The 22,170-nt window shown below is 42.8% G+C and overlaps 1 protein-coding gene across 1 annotated transcript in view; it reads right to left on the bottom strand.

Moving 5' to 3' along the window:
• valopb (vertebrate ancient long opsin b) overlaps positions 1-19,434 on the bottom strand; it is a 38,554-nt gene extending 19,120 nt beyond the window's left edge. Inside the window, exons 1-2 of the mRNA XM_064321341.1 lie at positions 18,569-19,434; positions 10,896-11,106 (exon numbers count right to left, since the gene is read on the bottom strand). Coding sequence (XP_064177411.1) covers positions 10,896-11,106; positions 18,569-18,932 — 575 coding nt within the window. The 5' untranslated portion in view covers positions 18,933-19,434. The remainder of the gene's footprint in view (positions 1-10,895; positions 11,107-18,568) is intronic.
• Between the last annotated feature and the right edge of the window lie 2,736 nt (positions 19,435-22,170).

Raw genomic sequence — 22,170 nt, 5'->3', positions numbered from 1 at the left:
TCTTTCTTTCTTTCTTTCTTTCTCTCTTCTACTTACTCCCCCACAATTCATTCAACAGCTCACCCACAGTAACTTTCAGGAGAAATCTCTCTACTCTTTCACAATCCTCCCTCATCTCCACTGCTCTCTCTACACTTCCCTGCATTTACCATTACCATTTACCATCCATTTACTTCCCCCTCCTGCTTCTTTCTCTAACCTACCAGTTGACCTTGCTACCTCAACCTTCAACTCCTGCCTCTCCTAGTCCCTCGACTCACTTTGTCCTCTTGTCTCCAAACCAGCACGCTCTTTACCCCCCTGCCCGACTCACTTTGAACCCTCTTGTCTCCAAACCAGCACGCTCTTCACCCCCCTGCCCATGGCTGACTGAGTCACTACGCTCCAGCAGAACATCACTGCGGGCTGCAGAGAGAAAGTGGAGGAAATCCCGATCCTCTGATTACCTGACCGCATATCATACCCTGCTGGCGACTTTCACATCTGCCCTCACATCAGCTAAAGCCTCATTTTTCCAATCTAAGATCAGTGCATGTGTCTCTAACCCACGCAAACTATTCTCCACGTTCTCTTCCCTCCTCATTCCTCCTCCACCCCCATTGCCCTCTTCCCTTTCCGCAGATGACTTTCTGGCTGCCTTTGAAGGAAAGGTGGCTACAATCTGGTACTTCTTTGCCCATCCAGTGAGCCCCCCAACCCCCCGGGACAAACCCACAGGCACACTGACCTCCATTGAGATGCTGGAGGACTCTGATGTACTACAACTCATCACTTCTCATCGTGCAACCATCTGTCCACTTGACCCCATCCCATCTACAGTCCTCCAATCCATTTCCAGCGAGATCCTTCCCTATCTGTCCTCCATTGTTAATTCCTCTCTTGCCACTGGTCATGTTTCCTCTGATTTTAATATGGCTCACTTTACCCCATTCCTCAAGAAACCCACCTCAGACCCCTCTGATGTAATGAATTATCGACCCGTATCGCTTCTACCCTTTCTGTCCAAAACCCTTGAGTGAGCAGTGCTTAAACAACTAACCTCTTTTCTCCATCAGAACAACCTGCGAGACCCTGACCAGTCTGGCTTCCAATCCGGGCACTCAACAGAGACTGCGCTCCTGGCTGTGACGGAGGTACTCGCCACTGCAAGAGCCTCACGCCTCTCCTCTGTCCTGATCCTTCTTGACCTGTCTGCAGCATTCGACACGGTCAGCTACAAAATACTCCTCTCTACCTTGGCTGAGATGAGCATTGCTGGGACTGCCCTGTCTTGGTTCGCTTCCTATCTTGCAGATAGGTCCTACCAGGTCACCTGGATGGGGTCTGCCTCTGCTTCTCATCCCCTTGTTACGGGAGTGCCACAGGGATCTGTACTGTGTCCTCTGCTGTTCTCCATATACACCAAATCTCTTGGTTCAGTTATTAATTCACATGGCTTCTTCTATCATTGCTATGCAGATGACACACAACTCTTCTTTTCTTTCCCCCTCTCGGCCTCACAGGTCGATGATAAGATATCTTCCTGCCTGGCTGACATCTCCACCTGGATGGCCAGCCACCACCTGAAGCTCAACCTCAACAAAACTGAGCTGCTCTTCCTCCCATACAAAACCTCCTTACTACATGAGCTCTCAATCACAGTTGATGGCACCACAGTGACTGCCTCTCAGTCTGCCAAGAGCTCGGGGGTGGTCCTGGATGACCAACTGGACCTGAAGGAGCACATCAAGGCAACATCACGGTCCTGCAGATTCCTTTTGTACAACATCAGAAGGATTCGACCATACCTGACTATGCACTCTACCCAGCTGCTCGTCCAGGCTACGGTGACCTCCCGCCTTGATGACTGCAACTCTCTCCTTGCTAGCCTGCCAGCTTGTGCCATACAGCCAATACAGATGATTCAAAACTCCGCTGCCCAACTCATCTACAACCTTCCCAAATTCTCCCACGTCACTCCACTGCTGCGATCACTCCACTGGCTACCGGTCTCTGCCAGGATCCGGTTCAAAGCCCTGACTCTCGCCTACACTGCAGTCAACAAGACAGACCCTATCTACTTGCAGGACATGATTCGATCCTATACGCCTGCTCAACCACTCTGCTCTGCAGCAGCAGGGGGCCTTGTACCCCCCCCCCCCCCCCCACCTGAGCAAAGGGATCACAGAGCTTCTCCACCAGTGGTGGAACAAACTCCCTGTCCCTCTTCGAACCTCCCCCTCATGACCCATCTTCCGCCGTGGTCTGAAGACTCATCTCTTCAGACTATACCTGGACTAACTACCACCCCCCCTTTCATGACACTCGTTACATGCTCCCCCATCCCAGCACTTTTTGGTAATTTGTATTTGTCTTAATACTGTAGTTTGTTCTTCTGCCTTTTTGGCTTTGCAGAGGTTAGGTCAGAATAGTGTTCACTGTGTTCTTGGCTAGAAATAGCTGAACAAAATAAGTATTGTATCATATTGAACCTATGTATTGTAGTTGTCCATGACCATGAAATGCACTTTTTGTACGTCGCTTTGGATAAAAGCGTCTGCCAAATAAATGTAATGTAATGAAATGTAAAATTAATTTAAATTGCAAATGTAGGGGGTTCCCCGGTGTCCTGGCTAAATTCCTAATTTGGCTCTCTCCAACTTGCCACGTAATCATCCCCTGATTTAACTGGCTGAAAAAAATGTTCTCTCCCTCTCCACCTAAGCTAATGTGTGGTTCTGGTGCAAAAATGGCAGCCGTGCATCACCCAAGTAGGTGCTACAAATTGGTGGTAGGTGAGGTGAGTTCCCACTCACCACTGTAAAGCACTTTGAGTGTTCAGAAAAGTGCTATATAAATGCAATGATTCATTAATTCATTCATTCTAAATACCCATAGATATGAATGTGTGAGTGAATTGTGTGTGTGCCCTGCGATAGATTAGCAGCCTGTCCACGGTGTATTCCTGCCTCTCGCCCCAATGCATTGCACAGGATAAGCGGGTGTAGATAATGTATGGTGTATGGTGTTATGTGCTCCCCTACTTTACTTGTCTGTCTCTTTATTTCCATCTCCCCATTTGCAGGTGCCAGTGGTTATCCTTGATTATCTGTGCCTATTTAAGGAGGACAGTAACCTCAACTGTGTAGCAATTGCTGCTAGTTCCTGCTAAGGATTTTATTGGGCATGCCCTAGGCTTGAAGTAATATTTTAAATTCCCAGTGTTTTGCAAATTTATTGAATTCTTTACTGGTAAATTGTGGAACATTATCTGATACCCCATCACATAGTATTCCATGCCTGGAAAAAGTTGAGTTTAGAGCTGTGATGACACCCTGGCTGATGGTGTCTGACAGCTTGATGATTTCAGGAAACTTGTAGTTGTAGTCCATGCAAAGGATATACTCCGATCCATTGTGGTGGAATAGATCTGCTCCAATCCTTGACCATCGTCTCCCAGGTAGTGGCTGTGGTATTAAAGTACCCCTCCAGATGTATTTTAAAACCTTATGAAATATTCTATACTGAATAAGAATTCATGTAATATATTTTTCCACCAAAACATGTTCAATAAACTACTGAAAATGACTTAGTAGCATCTCTACACCTTTGCCCTCATTGAGAATGCCAGAATCTATGAATATGCAAATTGTCAAAGCTTGCTACTGTGGTTCCAGAATATACAGTAGGCATGGTACCCAGGTTCAAAATCAATTTCTTTTTGAAACCCACCGATTTCAGGTTTGAGGTTCTGGAAGCAGTCATCTGTAAAATGTGCACTATGAATATGGATTCCCTCTATGCTGTCAGCTACATCCACATAATTTTCTATGAACAAATTCCACCAAATTTTTGGTAACAAAATTCCTACCTTTGGATTGCATCCTAAAATTGCACAGTCTGCCATATTCAACATGCCAACTGTCAGAAAAATGTCACTAACTAGTCAGCTTTCTGAGCTCTAAGGTTTCAGTTAACCACTGCTCTCCTGTAATTTGCATGTCTTTGCATACTGGACCATGATAGGTTTAACATATTTGTGATATCACTAATTTTGCATGTGCCTGCACGTTTCCCACTTAGATTGCAGGGAAGTACAGATAAACTCTCCTTCTAGAGTGGAAGAATGTGAAAAAGGCATTCTGGTGACAAGTTCTGCACAAAAATCTATCTCAATAGTGAAAGTCATGCTTCCAAGAGGAGTTAACCATTAATTAAACATTTTTGAGTGGAAGGGGTCTCTCTCAAATTGCTATTTTTGTTGACATTGCACACAGCACACTGTGACACACAGTCCTCTATTTCAGTTGACATGCATGACCAATACAAAATATTCCTTGCTCTTTCCTTACAATTCACTACTCCCAGGAGTGATTTGTGAATTTTGCTCAGAATTTCCTGCCTCAGCTAACTCCGTATGATAAGCTTTCTAGCTTTGAACAGCAGTCCTGCTGTTTAACTTATTTCTTCCTTGAATGTGCAGTATATCTGAACTTCTCTAGGAATAGCATTTCTCTCATTTAGGCATCTGTTCATGGTCATTGTGCGTAACAGTTACATCTCAGGATCAGCAGCTGTAGCACCTTGGAATGTGGTCAGCTTTTCCTTGGATATAGGTAGCTGAGCTGTGATACAGTTGACTCCCAGTTCCTCACCTAGCAGGTCTTCAGTTTCTTCATTCAGGTATGCATGGCTCAATGCATCTGCAATATGTATTTCTTTGCCAGGCTTATACATGACTCAGAAACTCTTTGAAGCTTAAGTAGCATTCACTGCAACCTTGGTGGGGCTTTGTGCAACGACTTTTTAAAAATGCTCTCAAGGGGCTTGTGGTCACACTGAACTTGTATTTACATACAAGTTTTATATACACATTATACATACACAATATATACACATACTAATAGAACTTTTGGCAACCATAAGCAATGGCAAACAGTTTCTTTTCTCATTTGGGCATATCTGCATTGGGAGTCAGTAAGTTTAAGAGATACATAAGCCACAGGCTTTCCATCTTGGAGGATAACTGCTCCAATGCTTTTTGAACTAGCATCCAAAGAACGTGTCACAGGTTTTTGCACATCGTAGAATTTTAGCGTTAGTGTAATGGTTCCAGCGTTTTTAGCCTCCTAAGGCATTCTGCTTCTGGTAACAAATTAAAGTTTTAAAAACCTAAATAAATAATTCACAAGTGGTTGAAGTGCCGATTCTCAACTTTTATTAAAGGGTATTTTCTATACATTTTGGAGAAAAAATGTATAAAATGCAGAAAATTACAGCATTTTTATATATATAGCCCCCATCATTTCAGGGCAGCATAATGTCTGAGACATGGTTTTACAAAAAAGCACTGAGTATAAATCCAAGGAATTTATACTTATACTTACATCTTATACAATACATTTGTTAGACCACACTTGGATATTGTGTGCAGCTCTGAGGACCATACTATGAGAAAAATATACAGGCTCTGGAAAAGGTTCAAAGAAGAGCAACCAAATTGATTCCTGGTATGAAAAATAACAGCTATGAGGAAAGACTTAAGATGCGTAACCTCTTCAAGCTTAGTAAAACGAGATTTAGGAGTGATTTGATTGAATTAAATTCATAAAAGGGATCAACAAATTGAACTACAAGGGATTCTTCAGGTTGTGTTCTGATAGTAAAGTGAAGAGACATAAATTAGCAAAAGGTAAATTCCGTACAGAAATTTGTAAGATTTTTTAACGTGAAGAATGGTGAATGTGTGGAATAGCCAGTCAGGTCACATAGTAAAGGCAGAAAAACTCTGGGGATTTTCAAGATCTGGCTTGACACAGTGTTAGATACTATCTAGTCTGCAGGTAACCAGAGCAATAGGTAAAATTTAGTCAGGAAAACGGCGAGCATTGCTGGGCAGAATGGCCTGTTCTTGCCATATGTAATATGTTGTTATTTTACAGTATGTTATGTTATATACAGTAGGTGTTTCAGACTAGTCAGGTATGTTCAGTTGGTTCCTGAGTGCAGGTATAAGAGAGCTTTCAGAATCTAATCATGATTCTAGGCTTCTGATTGCCTATGGCAGGGGTGGCCAACCTGTCCAGCATAAAGAGCCAAAAAAAAAACCACACATTTGCAAAGAGCCGCACAACACATGCATGCCCACACTACAACAGCAACAGTGACTTATAGGCCTAATTACATAATACATAGCCTAACAGTTTTCATAGGTCTTTTCTTACCTCGGTTTACTCAGTGGGACACCTGGCAATCTTTGTTTGCCACAATCTTTTTCAGGTCTGGCTTGTATTCAGTTGTGGCCACTCAAAGCAACTCTTTCACATGTGTGTCCGTAAGAACAGAGCAATGTTTTGACTTCAGTTGTTTCAGTGTAGAAAAAACTGATTCACAGACGTAAGTTGATCCAAACATTGACATTAGCTTGAGTGCAGCCTGTTTCACATTGGGATATCTGTCTGTGGGCACAATTTATCAAAACTCTGTGGTTCCTTCTCTCAAATCACATTTAAGTCTGTCATCCTCAGAAAGTTCAATCATCTCCAAGTGGGACTCTGATCATCTGCCACTAAAGGGGCTTTCAAACAATCCGATTCAGCAGTGTAAGGGTTGATGAGGAATGTGATCTGTGGCCCTTTTTGCTTCAGGTTGCAGAATCTGTCCTCAAAACTCTGCTGCAGATTTTCAACCAGTGTTGCATAGCATGCAATGCTTTTCCACTTGCCTTAAACAAGTAGGGAAAATGTGTGAGCTCTCCCTTTTGAAGATGGGTCTAGATCAGCTTGAGTTTGTTGACAAACGTGAAAACACTCTGCACCAGGTCAGGCAGCACTTTTAACTTCCCTTGCAGATCTCGATTCAGTTTGTTTAGATGATGCAGCATGTCTACCAGAAACCCCAAATCTGAAATCCACTGGGGGTCATGTAGCTCAGGATAGCCCCTTATGTTTCTCATCCAGAAACAGCTTCACTGGGTTCAAAAGTTCAAAAAAACGGGAAAGCATGTTACCTCTTGAAAGCCATCTCACAGGGCAGTGATGAAGCAGATCGCTGGGAAGGTCTTCATCAAGTTCAGCTATGAGGTTTTTGAATTTTCTGTGATTTAGAGCATGAGTGCGAATAAAATTCACAATTTCTAGCACAGGTTTCCTGGCGTGGTCCAAGTTCAGCTTCTTAGACACCAGGTGCTCTTGATGGATGATTCAGTGAAATGTCAAAAAATCCAGGAAACGGTTGTCAGCTCTACACAATCCTACAAGGCCATTTGCAGATCCCAAGCTAGCTGCTGCACCTTCTGTGGCCATTGCTGATAGTTTTGATAATTGTAAATTTGCCTTCTCAACAACAGTCATGAGTGTCCCTTTCAGGTCGATGCCACGGATCCTATCTTTTAATGGCACAATGTCAAGCAGCTCTTCCTTAATTGTGCAGTCTTCTGACACAGACCGTACAAATATTGCTAACTGTGGCTTATCTGAATACTGAAATTTCTCAAGATCCGTATATAACTGTTTCAATTAAGTTGTTAATATCCAATATTCTCTGTTCAACGGTCTGCCGTGACAGCTGCAGGTCTGACACAGAATGCTTCAAATTGTCATTTTCAGGAGTTAGGATAGCAACAACATCTCTGAGGCACGTCTTCACAAATTCCCCTTCACTGTATGGCTTTTTAGCACGAACAATGTTCCATGCCACCTGATATGATGCCAATGTGACCATCTCTGAGTGCTTCGTAAATTTTCGAAAAAACTGAGTCTCTGACTGACGTTTCAACGCATTTACCTTGTGCTTGCAAAGTTCATGGAGTGAGGTGAAATGGCACTCCAGGTTTGAAGCTTTAAAATGTGACAGTGAAGTCTGGCATATCAAGCAGAAGGGTTTCCCATTTCGTTCTGCAAAAAAATACAATTCCTCCCATTCAGGTAGGAATATGTAACATATATAAGTCACTTTGGTGTATAGGTCGCATTTATATTTCATTTTTTAATTTTCAGCCCCGCGCCGCACAAGAGCAGGCAAAGAGCCGCATGCGGCTCGCAAGCCGCAGGTTCGCCGCGCCTGGCCTATGGAATCTGTTACTGGCAATTGTCAACACAAGGACCGGAGCGGTGCCAGTGAATGTCAAGGAAGGCTAAAGAAATAAGAAAAGAAATAGTCCAAACAATAGGCTTACCAAAATCTACTTTTTGGAACATCTTTAAGAAGAAATAGAGCATAGTAATCGCAAAGGGCCTGGTAAGCTAAAAAGAACTCTACATTTGGTCACTGCAGAATACTTACTTTAATGAACAAAAACCCCCAAACACCTGTCCAACAGATCAGAAACACTCTTCAGGAAGCATGCGTGGATGTTTCAGTGACTACTGTCTGCAGCAGACTTCACAAACAGAGCTATCAGGGCTACACTGTGAGATGCAAACCACTTCTTAGACATAAAAACAAGATTGTCAGGTTACAGTTAAGAAGCTAAGCTAAGAACTACCTATAAGAACCAGCAGAGTTTGGCAGAATCTTGTGGACTGATGAGATCAAGATTCACTTGTATCATAGTGATGGCAAGAGCAAAGTGTGGTGGCAAAAAGGAACTGACCCAGATCCAAAGCATACCACCTCATCTGTGAAACGTGGTGGTGGGGGTGTTATGGTTTTGGAATTTATGGCTGCCATAGGTATTGACTCTCTTGTCTTCATTAATGATGTAACTGCTGATAGTAGCAGCAGATTAAATTATGAAGTCTACAGAAACATCCTATCTACTCAAGTTCAACTAAATGCCTCCAAACTCATTGGACAGTGCTTCATCCTACAGCAAGACAATGATCCCAAACATACTGCTAATGCAACACAGGGTTTTTTTTTTGCCAAAAACTGGAATATTTTTGACAGGCCAAGTCATTCACCTGATCTGAATCCTGCCAGACGATCACCATACTCAGCACCTGGTGATTTCTATGGTCACAGACTTCAAGCAGTCAATGCATGGAAAGGATATGCAAAGTAGTAAATGTGTCTACGTTCATTTACATAACATTAATATGTTGTAAACTGTGAAGGGGCAGCGTGGTTGTGGTGCCGGCTGCAGGCGGAGAGATGGGGGAGTGGTTTAGCCAGCTGTGGGCAGTTACGTGATTAGTGCTACGTGCTGCCTGCAATGAGACTGGGAGGCTGAGATGCAAACATGCAGGAGTCACGACAGCAACAACAGCAACAGCAACGACAATGATGACGGCAACAACGGCGACAATGACAGTGTTGTGAACTCAATAAACGTGTGCATCGTACCCGTCTGTGCCTGTGTGGTTCTGTAGGCTTGTTACACAAAATTTATGCTGCTATGAAATGGGGGGCTCTGTTGGAAAAGTGCTGTAATCTCTGGTGAATGGTGAAACCAAAATATATACCCTTTAATAAAATCTGAGAATCAGCGCTTTAACCGCATGTGAAATATTTGATTATAAATCTAAGACTTGTGGAGTACAGAGCCAAATCAAGAAAAAAAATATATATCTTTGTCCCAAAAATTATTAAGGGCACTGTATGTACTGGTGGCTGTGAGTGCCATGTCATGGCATGTCACAGAGAAAGAAAGTCAAAGTAATTGTAAATAAATTATCCTTTCTGTAACCAATCAAATGTTAAATATAATTTTATCCATGTATACCAATTCAAATATTCAAATATATCAATATCAAAATGGTTTTGGCAATATTGTTTCATTACTTTCATGCCAAAGTTATTTTTATTGAATTGAGTGTTGTAATTACATGTCTTGATTTTCAAAAGGGAAAGAGTGATTTCGGCCAATCACAGAGCTGTATCTGCCTTTCTTAAAGGCGAGTTAGAAATATTGGAATAATATAATATCAGAAACAAATGACAGTGCATGTACAAAAATAAAAAAACAAATAGGATGTTCAGCAGATAAAGAAAAAACTCAATCATTTGCCCATCCCTCCTGCAGTTGCCAGTAGGGTGATACAGTTGAGACTGCGAAAGCCATGGTAATTCCCTCTCTTTCTGGGCCATATAAAATATAAAATATGACTGCTTGTATCTCAATTTTTGCCGAAACTTTTTAGGTTCTTTCAGTTTCGAAACTGAACACATATGCAAATATGGTCTGATGAAGGGATTGTATTATACTACTGTAAACTCTATTGACTCATACTAAGTACTTTTTGTCAGTTAAATAAAAGACGATACAGGGACCAAAGCACATGCGTGCAAGTACTGGTTATGTTAAATGTCAGTACTGTTACATAAAACTTTAAAACCCAATTCTAGCAATGAATCCATGATTCACCTAATACAGTTTTTCTCACATATTCTTTGCACATTTTTTGCAGTTGCTTGCAGTTCAGGAAATGTGTAACTACAGTGGCACAAAATTATTGATAGATCAGTTTGTCAATTTTTTAAGGGAGACAGAAGAATAGTCTTTGTCAAGGTAAAGATAGTATAATCTGTGAGATAAATAGTGCACAAGGGAGGTCAGAGAGGTTTTCATGAGCCTCAAAGGATTCCAAGAGCAACAAACATGAGATAACCTCAGAACTACTACTGTGTATCATGTCAAAATCAGATATCAAGCAACCATTGAATTCCCAGTTAGCTTCAGGCAATATAGGGCAAAATGGGGTTATACATCATCATATATTTGAAGGCCTGTAACATGGCAGCAGTCAACTGCAGTTCACTTTTTTGAGTTACTCACAAATGCAGAGGATGCAGTAGAGAGATAAGTTCAGAGGAACGTGGTCATCATCTGGGACAATATGCACCTCTATATGCAGGTACAGTTTGAGGCAAAATCATGCATGTCAATGGATTCCTCCCACAAAACTAATCGGTTAAGCAATTAAGAAAAACTGTAATCGGCTTGCAGAATTATGTGTGTAAGTTCATGGACTCACCAGTTGGGTTCACAGGTGGTGCCGATCTTACTGGGGGTGTAGCTGCTCCAGCCAAGCACGGGTGGGATGGTCCAGATGAAAGAGAATATCCAGACAAACAGGATGCCCAGAGCAGCATGATGACCCCCCAGACGCACATTCTTCAGTGGACGGCATATCACAAAGAACCGTTCAAAGGCCAAAATTGCCAAGGACCAGAGAGCCACAATCCCTACAGACAAAGCGTACAGGTTACATTAGACACCCACCTTCAAAATATATTATTTATTGTAGTACATCCTCATTACAGGATAATACTATGAATTGCCCCATTTTAAGTTATGGTACTGTCACTGTGTTTCACTGTTAAAATGGTGACAACACAAGGTTTGTGTGTGTTTTATGTTTCGCTTTTTGATTTTATAATTGGTTCCATAATGTGTGCAGCTTTTAAACTACACTGACCTATCAGATGCTCAGGGCAGGGATACAAATGAAAAGGTAGACACTGGTGGCAGACGCAAGTGAAACAATGAAAAGTCGTTACTGAACACAGAACTTGACTGAACAAACAGCACAAAAAAATGAGTAAACACTGGGAAAAACTAGGTACAGAGAGAGAATAGACGCTTGAAATGTGTGCAAACACAAGCAATGAAACACTGGATGAGGAACATAAGAAACACTGGGAAGTGCACAGAGGAACATGTGAGACTAATAAAACAATACTAAATAAAAAATCAGGAAGAGACCAAACAGGCCAAAATGAGACATTAGGATAGTGGAACTGGTGACCTCTGGTGGTCATACACTGAAACTGAGATAGGACTCCCCCTTCCAGAAATGACTCCCGATGTTCCTCCACGTTAGCCAGGATGGAACCGGTGGAAATCCTTGATGAGTCTGGGATCTAAGATGTCCCGAGCCAGAACCCAGGGCCGCTCCTCGGGACTACACCCCTCCCAGTCCTGAATGGAGCAACAACTTGACAGCTGGAGACAATTCAGTGGATGGTGTAGGCTGGGTGTCCATTAATGATCAGAGGTGTAGGTGGTGCCCAGAAGCGGGGAACCAAGAGGCTGGAGACTACTGGCTTCAGTCTGGCCACATGGAATATTAGATGGACCTGCACAGACCATGGTACCAGGAGGCAGTAAGCTGGGGTTGATGCACCGCTCAACTTTGAAGGAACTAACGAACCGGAGAGGCAGTTTCCAGGTGTCAACCTGGAGCAGAAGATCTTAAGTAGACAACCATACCTTCTGCTCAGGCCAGAACCAGGTAGCCAGGCACCGATGACAGTTGACTTCTTGCTGGCGTTGAATCAAGGTCCACAGGAGTACTGCTGGAGCCCTTCTACAAGTTTGATAGCAGCAGAGGATCAGCACCCAGGCTAAAGATACAGCCTCCTCACTCCAGAACAATGGAAACAAAGGAGGCTGAACTGGCATTGAAAAGGGGAGAGCCCAGTAAAAGAGCTCAGGAAGGTTTTGTCCCCATATTCTGGTCTACACGTCTGGTCTACAACCTCCCCAGACATTCCCATGTCACCCCCCTGCTCACTGACCTCCACTGGCTGCCTGTTATGGCTCGCATCAAATTTAAGACCTTGGTGCTTGCATACCAGGCAGCTAAGGGGTCAGCACCAGGGTACATTCAGAGGATCATCAGACCCTACACACCAGCCAGACCTCTCCGTTCTGCCACCTCTGGACGCTTGGCACCTCCCCCTCTTCGCGTCTGTACTTCCCGCTCCCGTCTGCTGTCTGTCCTGGCCCCTCGCTGGTGGAATGACCTCCCCGTGGCGGTCAGAACAGCAGAGAATCTCACCACCTTCAAACGCAGACTGAAGACTCATCTCTTCAGGCTGCACCTCTCCCCACCCCTCCCTAGCCTATAGTTTAGCTCACTGTACCTAGTTAGGATAATATGATTATGTTAGTGTATCTGGCAGGATTGTTTTTGTCTGATTAGGTGTGATTAGATGTGATTCCAGTGCTAGTTTGTACTTGGTAGGATTCTTGCTTGCTGAACAAGCTTACTCTACAGGGTTGGAGTCCTGATCGATGTGGTCACTTCTGGCACTACGATCCTTACTTCACTCTAGTGTTTCTTTTGCACCTCTACATCATGAACCAATGCACTTGTTGCACGTCGCTCTGGATAAGAGCGTCTGCTAAATGCCTATAATGTAATGTAATGTAATATTCTGCCCAGGGAAGGAGCTGACTCTAGGAAGCAGGGTTGTCTGCCACGTAGCACCACAGAGTGGTCTTCAGGTCCTGTATGCTGCACTACATCAGATAATTAGACAGGGGATGGAAACTGGAGGACAGATTAGAACAGGCATCTATAAGAGAACAGAATGCCCTCCAAAACGGCAAACTAGGATCCATAGTCAGACAGTGTTTACAGGAAGACTATTGAGTCTAAAAACATGTTAGACGTCGAGCTGAGCAGTGCCTTGGGAAGATGGGAGCTTGTGCAGGGGAACAATGTGAGCAGCCTTAGAGAATCTGGATGGGACATCCTCTTCCATGGAGGGCCACCAGAATCGCCTCACAAATGCAAAGATCCTGTGAGTGCCCAGATAGCCCGTCAATTGAGAAGTGTGAGCCCACTGGAGGATCTGGGCATGAACAGGAGAGGGCAGAAAAAGCTGGATAAGTGGACCCTCCCAGGACTGGGCTCTTGCAGCTGCACCTCTCTCACTACCATCTTGATACCCCAAGTGATACAGGTCATTATGTGAGAGCTAGGGAGGATGGTTCATAGGCAGTTCTCCACCTTGGATGAGTCAAACTGCCATGAAAACACATCTGGTTTGGTGTTCTTTGATCCTGGATGATAAGAGATGGTGTAGTTAAAACTATTGAAAAACAGCACTCAATTGCCCTCATGCAAATTAAGAGGTTTGGCATCTCAGATGTACTCCAGGTTTGTCTAGTCAGTAAAAACCACACAAATTGCTCCCTCCAATGTCAATGTTTCCATTCTTCCTAGGCAAGTTTAATGGAACCTTTTTTCATCGATGTTGTTTTTTTAACAAAAGATGACTTAAAATTTTTCTCCTCTATCTCTCAATCATTTCAATGTAAACATCAGCAGTTTGGCATCTTGTTGCCATAGAGAAAGGGCTGCGCGATTAAGTATAAATCAGCTGGAGCTCAAGAGCAAGGGAGCACTGGGTCAAAAAGCCCTGGAATTTACCCAGGCAACCATTATAACATTCAGCAGGAGGAAGATGAGGTTCCTGCAGGGATTTGTGCTGGCTGATTATAACAAGGGATCATAACCAGGAGGTGCAGATGCAGGTAGGCACTGGACCACCACAGAGAGGCATAGGAGACACTCTGAGACTGACTGGATAAGGTGTTTGGGGCAATTAAAGGGTGGTCCCTAGACTGGATAGGTATCTAACTTATCTTCTCTGCATCCAGTATCTGGCTTAGTCGTACTATCAGAGGCTCAGGGCAGGGATCCAAGCTTAGAGACAGACTGTAGACTGAGGGGTACGTGAAACAATGAAAAGTCTTTAAGGAACTTGAGTGAACAAAATAGCAGAGCCTTTTCTTCCTCCTCTATCTCTCAATCATTTCAATGTAAACATCAGCAGCAGCGCAAAACACAAGGAAACACTGGGGAAAACTAGGCATAGAAAGAAACTAGAGGCTTGAAACAGCCTGCTAACTCAACATTAAGACCAACCAATGAAACACAGGGAACAAGGGATTTACATACACAGGGGAACAGGTGAGATTAAAAATAGACAACAATCAGGAGGAGCAAAAATTTGACATTAAGATAGGGGAATTAGTGGCCTCTGGTGCTCAGAAGCCAGAACTGTGAGAAGTCTTTTGGGAATATAAAACTGCTTACTAAAGCCACGTTTCCACCGCAGGAACTATACCCCGGAACTAGGAACCTTTTGAGGAACTCAGTGCGTTTCCACCGCAGGAACTAGGGTCTAAATTTAGTTCTGGGGGCTTTGTTTTACCCCCCAAAACGTTCCTGCTCGGGGGGTAGTACTTTCCGAAAGTACAGGAACCTTTTGGGTGGAGCTTGCAGCGCTGAACATTTCTGATTGGTCGAGTACTCGTAGCGTTTGTGTTGTATTTATTTTCCGCCATTACCCGCCATGTTTGAAAATATGCAGCGGCAAACCAATTTATTTTCATAATAACTTCAAATCAAACTTGTATGTTATGCGGCGCAGTAGCCTATTTTTGTTTATAGCCTATCAACGTCTTGGAATTATAACGTGTGCTCTTCTGTTCTTTTCTTGCTTTAGTATTCGTTTTATAAAATGCTAAGCATTCGTGCTGGGACAGCATATTACGTAGGCTACCAAAACATTCAAACGGATTAATTCGGTTGCTGAATATTTTCTTCCGGATTTTCTTTGTTAGCCCGTCGTAATTGACTCAAAACGTTTGATACAGTTATGTGAGGTATGCGGTAGTTCTGCATAATTAACATTGGTGATACAGTACAAGCAAACTGGAAATCACCTTCCGCACTTTTTATCCGGGTAAAATAACAGGTTAATTCTAGTAATCTTCCCTTTAGCTTTTTCAGACTGCCGTAATTTTACTCAATTTTACTGCCATTTTTCAATTCCACGAAAAGACCAGAAAGACTATGGACTCATTTATGGTGCATGGTTCGCATCTGGAGGGCACACTTCGCTGCTCGGCTAGCAGTAACTTCGAAGGAAAGCAAACGGTGGCTGTACCACTACTAATTTACATTTTCACGCAAGTCCGAGTTTTCGTTCTATTCTTGTCATTTGCGATTAGCCTATATGGAATTGACGACGAGAAAGTAATAAAACAGCTAATTGTTTACAACGTGTGCATGTTTTCTGCTGTTAATGAATGTGTTTGAGAGGATATATGAAAATCAATAAATACAAAAGTAACCATATATAGTCATTGTTGGTAACCCGTTGTATATAAGTGGAATAAACCCCTCCGGGCTGTCCCGGTTATTAGAAAATAATGTAGGCTACTTCGGTGGTAGTATGGGGTTACAGAAGAAATCATATGACAGATGGACCGACGACAACGTCAGTGGGCTAATTTGCCTAATCTTCGCGGTACTTTAGACCCCGGTGGAAACGCAGACAACCATTGGCTGAAGGAACCTTTTAGTTCCTGGTAAAGTAGTTCCTGGGACTGAAAGTTCCGGGTAATTTCGGTGGAAACGCGGCTTTAAGCTATATCTTCTTTATACAATTATTATTATTATTATTATTATTGTTGTTGTTGTTGTTGTTGTTAAAGCCCCATTGCACTCATTCACATCGAATGCATTATTTTACAAATTATTGCTCCTTAATATCCAAAATAAGCCGCGTTTCCACCAAAATTACCCGGAACTTTCAGTCCCAGGAACTACTTTACCAGGAACTAAAAGGTTCCTTCAGCCAATGGTTGTCTGCGTTTCCACCGGGGTCTAAAGTCCCGCGAAGATTAGGCAAATTAGCCCACTGACGTATGAAAAAGCGACGTTGTCGTCGGTCCATCTGTCATATGATTTCTTCTGTAACCCCATACTACCACCGAAGTAGCCCACATTATTTTCTAATAACCGGGACAGCCCGGAGGGGTTTATTCCACTTATATACAACGGGTTACCAACAATGACTATATATGGTTACTTTTGTATTTATAGATTTTTATCGATTTAATCACATGGAATTGAAATATTCTTCTGCAGCCGTTTGGCCGCATATTTTACCGCTGTCAGGCAAAACTGTCGTTGGTAGTTGAACTTGGACCGTTATGCAACAAATAGGATATAACAGACCAGTAGTCAGATTGTAACTGTTTTATATATCCTCTCAAACACATTCATTATGTTTTTATGCGAACATTCGCTTTCATGTCTTGACATCCGAAGCGACAGAATGCATTCACATTTCCAATATAGGCTAATTGGCAACAACAGAAAACATGCACATGTTGTAAACAATTTGCTGTTTGATTACTTTCTCATCGTCAATTCCATATAGGCTAATCGCAAAATGACAAGAATAGAACGAAAACTCGGACTTGCGTGAAAATTTAAATTAGTAGTGGTACCGCCACCGTTTGTTTTCCTTCGAAGTTACTGCTAGCCGAGCAGCGAAGTGGGCCCTCCAGATGCGAACCATGCACCATAAATTAGTCCATAGTCTTCCTGGTCTTTTTGTGGAATTGAAGAATGGCAGAGTAAAATTACGGCAGTCTGAAAAAGCTAAAGGTACGATTACTAGAATTAACCTGTTATTTTACCCTGACAAAAAGTGCGGAAGGTGATTTCCAGTTTGCTTTTATTGTATCACCAATGTGAATTACGCAGAACTACCGCATACCTCACATAACTGTATCAAACGTTTTGAGTCAATTATACGGGCTAAGAAAATCCGGAAGAAAATATTCAGCAACCGAATTAATCCGTTTGAATGTTTTAGTACGTAATATGCTGTCCCAGCACGAATGCTTAGCATTTTATAAAACGAATATTAAAGCAAGAAAAGAACAGAAGAGCACACGTTATAATTCCAAGACGTTGGCAGGCTATAACCAAAAGTAGGCTACTGCGCCACATAACATACAAGTTTGATTTTAAGTTATTATGAAAATAAATAGGTTTGCGCCTGCATATTTTCAAACATGGCGCCTGAAACTAGACACAAAAAAATCCCGTGAGTACTCGACCAATCAGAAATGTTCAGCGCTGCAAGCTCTACCCAAAAGGTTCCTGTACTTTCCGAAAGTACCTTTTGGGGGGTAAAACAAAGACCCCAGAACTAAATTTAGACCCTAGTTCCTGCGGTGGAAACGCACTGAGTTCCTCAAAAGGTTCCTAGTTCCGGGGTATAGTTCCTGCGGTGGAAACGCGGCTATACTAGTTGAAAGTAGACAGTTAAGTGTAACCCTATGTAGATGCACATTGATTATGCGACCAGTGTGTCCAAGTTATTCAGCTAACATTCAGGTCACATTTGCCATTAACATAGATGCACAAATGCAAGTCGCTTTTTCCCTTCCAAAACAAATGTATTCATAATTACTCTTGCTGGTCTCTGAACTCTGTATGTGTGTCAAATCTGAGTGCGCTGCTTATTGCGATAATGGGTAGCCATTTGATATGAACGAAGCGAAATACCAATAAAAGAGACAAAAATGGCACCAAATGGAATATGGCAAACCTGTCTTAGTTTTTAAAAAATGTAATTCAATAAAATAAATAAATAAATAAATAAATAAATAAATAAATAAATAAATAAAACGAAATGAGCGGTATGAAGTCCCATGTCTATTTTGCGTAAAACTTATAGTTTTTTAAAATAGCGTATTGATTCGTGTTGATCTTTGCTTTTTACTAGAGATTTCATCAGAATTGTATTGCAGAGCACAGTACAAGAGCTTCCAGAATTTATAATCATAGTCCAAATGGATAATAGAAATGTCATTGTATAAACGAATCGAGATTATATCCTATAAACTGCACGCTTCACAAGTAGCTATACACTATCCTAAATGGAATCGTTTTTACTTCTGGTTCCAAAAACCGCCTAACTCCATAGTGTTCCGCGTGATAAATGTACGGTGGAACATGGTCAGTTCTGCCGATATTTGTATACTGAGAAGCGAAGCTTCCAATAGCATCACTCATATATGGCCATATTGTACTTCTTAACTTACCGAAATATGTGACCGCGAATCCTTCCAACACGCAAGCCCAGTTTCCTAGAAAAAAATACCCGTAAGCATTGGTGAGAAAACTTATGGTTCCGCCGATTAGAGAGACTAAGAAGTCCGCCACAGACAGGTTGACGATAATGTAATTAAGAGGTTGTCGCAGCTGTTTGAACCGTAAAGTCACTAGCATAACTGTGAAATTTTCAGACAGTGACAAAGAGGTGACGACGAACATTAAGCACGCCAGAAACGTGTAGTTCCAGGGCGCGATCGATTTGAGTGGACCAGAAAATGGGTCTTCAGGTGTTTGGATCTCATCAGCTACGGTGAAAGAAACCCCATTCACAGGCGTTACAAATAGATCCATTTTCAGGGACGAGCGAAGGAATTGACCAACTGCATAAAATGTTTTCTGATTTTAAAAAAGTTTACCACGAAAGTAATTTCGCTGTGGATGTGCAATGCCAATTACTACGTGTAATAATTTACAGTATGCACATAGGCTATATTACAAAAAAGTAGCCTATGAATTGCTGCCTACTTTATGATAATTAGACAAAAATGCTGTTTAAAAAAAATCTTAGAATAATGGATTTGATCAAAACCCCCATAACAATTTGCAAATAGTATATATCTATTTGAAAACTGAAATGCATTTACGACCAGTTGCATGCAGGGACGATCGCCCAGTAAGATATGTTTTCTAAATGTGAATAAGTAGCTGTTCGAGTAATATTGATAATCCACAGCTCTCAACGGTAGAGAGAAAGGCGGCTCCACGTCTCAGATTGCACGAGGTTGCTCTACGGGATAGAAGAGAGGTATACACAGCGCGGTACACACGCTCAGGATCACTCTGCTACCTTCAAAACCACGCGTGCTTCTTCCAGAGCTGAGCAGCATTTTGTTCGCGTGCGCGTTTATATAGAGTCCATCCAACCAGCATCAATTTAGGCTTGAGGAGGGGAAACATTTTTTTTCAGGGTCTTCGTTGCACATATCTCAAGGGATGCAGACGTATGGACAAACCTCTGCACTCTGCTCCTTTTTTCTTCCACATATGCTTATATGTGCACCACTGGTTTGCACTGTGGCATTCACATGTCTGTGTAGTGTTTTGAATTTATAAGACCAGTTCTTATCTTGTAGAAATGTATACATATCCTCCATTATTACGTAATTACCTCCAAACTGTCCCAGACTAGTTGTTCATTTTCATTGTATACTAGAGGACATGTAAATTCACACTGGCTGAGATGTGGATAGGAACTGATTCTGGTTAGAAAATCTGCTTATGTAGATTTATGTAGAAGCAAAGAACGGGGTTCTTGGCAAATGGCAGTGTAGTATAATGGGTAAGGAGCTGGTCTTGAATCCTGTTACAATGGTGAAATAATAGTGGCTACTACAATAAGCACTAGATGCTCAAAGTAGTGAAAGAATGGCTGGTAAATTATCAATAATAAACAAATCTCACTTCACCGCAGAACAGATTATGACATACATTACAGATACTTTACATAAGCACCAATCACTTCAAGTTTACAATAAACAGTTGAGTGACTATCTTAAAGACTCTGTGTAGTCAAAATCATGATTTTAAAATGCTTATATTATGACCAAAGACTATAAGGTTACTTACACATTGACTATCATTAACATTAACTATCCAGTTCAGCAATGCCTTATTGTGTGATTAAAGATTGGAAAGCCACTTCGGTGGCCTGTGGCAGGCGTGTTTGTCACAGTGGCGCCCAACGTGGGGCTGCTCCGGCACAGGAAAGAGGCACAGGAGGGCCAGCCTGGAGGCACACTGGAGGAGGTGCAACTGAGGTATTCCCGACAGGGCTTCGGGCGGATCCTCCAGGCCAAAAACAGGGAGCGGGAGATGACAACGGAGGGGAAGGAAGCGATCCTCAGCTGGGATGCTGGGGAGCTGGACCTGGCCGTGAAGGCAGGTCCGCTATGGGCAGCGCACAAGCGGTGACCGCGCCGTTTTGCTTCCTTTCTTGTCTGTTTTGTTGTTTTAGTTCGTTGTTTTGGCCTGGTTGGTTTGCCCGGAGCCCATGAGGGGGTAAGCCTGCAGCAGCCTGCCAGCAGAGCCGACTGGCGGCCACCACAGCTACGAGGGTTCCTGGTCCCCAGCGCCACAAGGAAGCCAGCCCACCAGCCCACCAGCCCAGCCACCCCACAACAGCCCTTGGAACAGCCCAAGCCGGTGACACCCCCACCAGCCAGCCGAGCAGCCCAGGACTCCCCACGCTCCGAGAGGGAGGAGGGGGGAGGGCTGCCTCATCGTCCGGGGGAGGGTCGCGACATGTACTGGACTGTTCCGGGGCCACCTGCCCCTGAAAAGATGTTTTAGGGGAGGGTTAAGAACGCTTTTTTTTTTTTTTTTGCTTGGTTGGAGTGCTGGGGGGGAGTAGGCTTCGGCCAGAGATTCTCCCTGGCCTCAGTTTGCCGTTGGGGGTATGTGGTGTGGGGATGGCTGGTTTAAGCAGCCACACCTGCCCTGGGTCAAGCTAATTAGACCTGGCCAATTGGATAATTGGTTAAGAATTAGATAATTGGCCAGGCTAATTGGACCCGGGAGCAGGAGTGGCTGCACCTGTGCGTAGTGAGGTAATCAGTGCGCACAGGTTAAATCTGCCATCCCCACTCACATGGGGAAGCCTCTCTGTCATGACAGTGTTTTAACATCTGCTCCTTGGCAGTAACATCTTGCCAACCCTTGTAAATAAATGTGGACTATTTGAACATCTTCTCTCTGTGTCTCTGTGCTGGAGGGCCCCTTGGAAAGCCACTTCAGTGGCCTGTGGCAGGCGTGTTTGTCAGACGGACGTTTTGTGTAGCGACCCGGTTGGAACAGCTAATTTCTCTGATGCAGTTTACTGGCGGTTGATTTAATTAGCAGTATTAATGTGACGAGAAGCGCTTTGTTGTTTGAATGCATAACACGCAATTCCTTGAAGAGTCGACACATTTTATGCGTGACAGTTTAACTGTTACTTGTAAACCGTACTGTTATATTGTCGTTTTTTATTAATAAAAAATCTATTGCATATATTGTGGGTGCTCCTTACATTTCGGTGGGTGTTCCTAAGTTTTTGAAGTTGGGAGCACCAGTGCTACCAAGTAAAAAAGTTAATTTCGAGCCCTGATATATTACTGAAGCTGCACTTCCCTGGCATATTGTCGGCACAGTAGGGCCTACGTTTACTAACTGCTACATCAGCAGAGGCGTGCCTGTAAACAGACTGAGCCGGACCGAATTAACTTCTCACACCACCAAAATACCGCAAAGGTTACGTGCCAATTTATGCTTTATTACTATACATACTATTTTTATGATTGGATTAATTAGTAATTATATTTGATGCAACTTTAGCTATATTTCCATTACTTTTCCAAAACCTTTCAAAAAATATTATTTTCGATAACTTTTCCAGGGCCTGGAAATTGCATTTTAAATTTCAATTACTTTTTCAGGTTTTTCATGACCGTACGAACCCTGGGATGGGTTTTGCCAAGACAACGTTTCTAAAGCCAGATGCTGTGCCAACTATCAATCAAGATCAAGATAAGGTCTGTTTGTCTTTTTACTT

This window comes from Anguilla rostrata, chromosome 2 (genome assembly GCF_018555375.3).
Source record: "Anguilla rostrata isolate EN2019 chromosome 2, ASM1855537v3, whole genome shotgun sequence".
NCBI lineage: Eukaryota > Metazoa > Chordata > Actinopteri > Anguilliformes > Anguillidae > Anguilla > Anguilla rostrata.
Note: the sequence above shows the minus strand (reverse complement) of the source record. Positions and strands in the feature narration are given on the sequence as shown.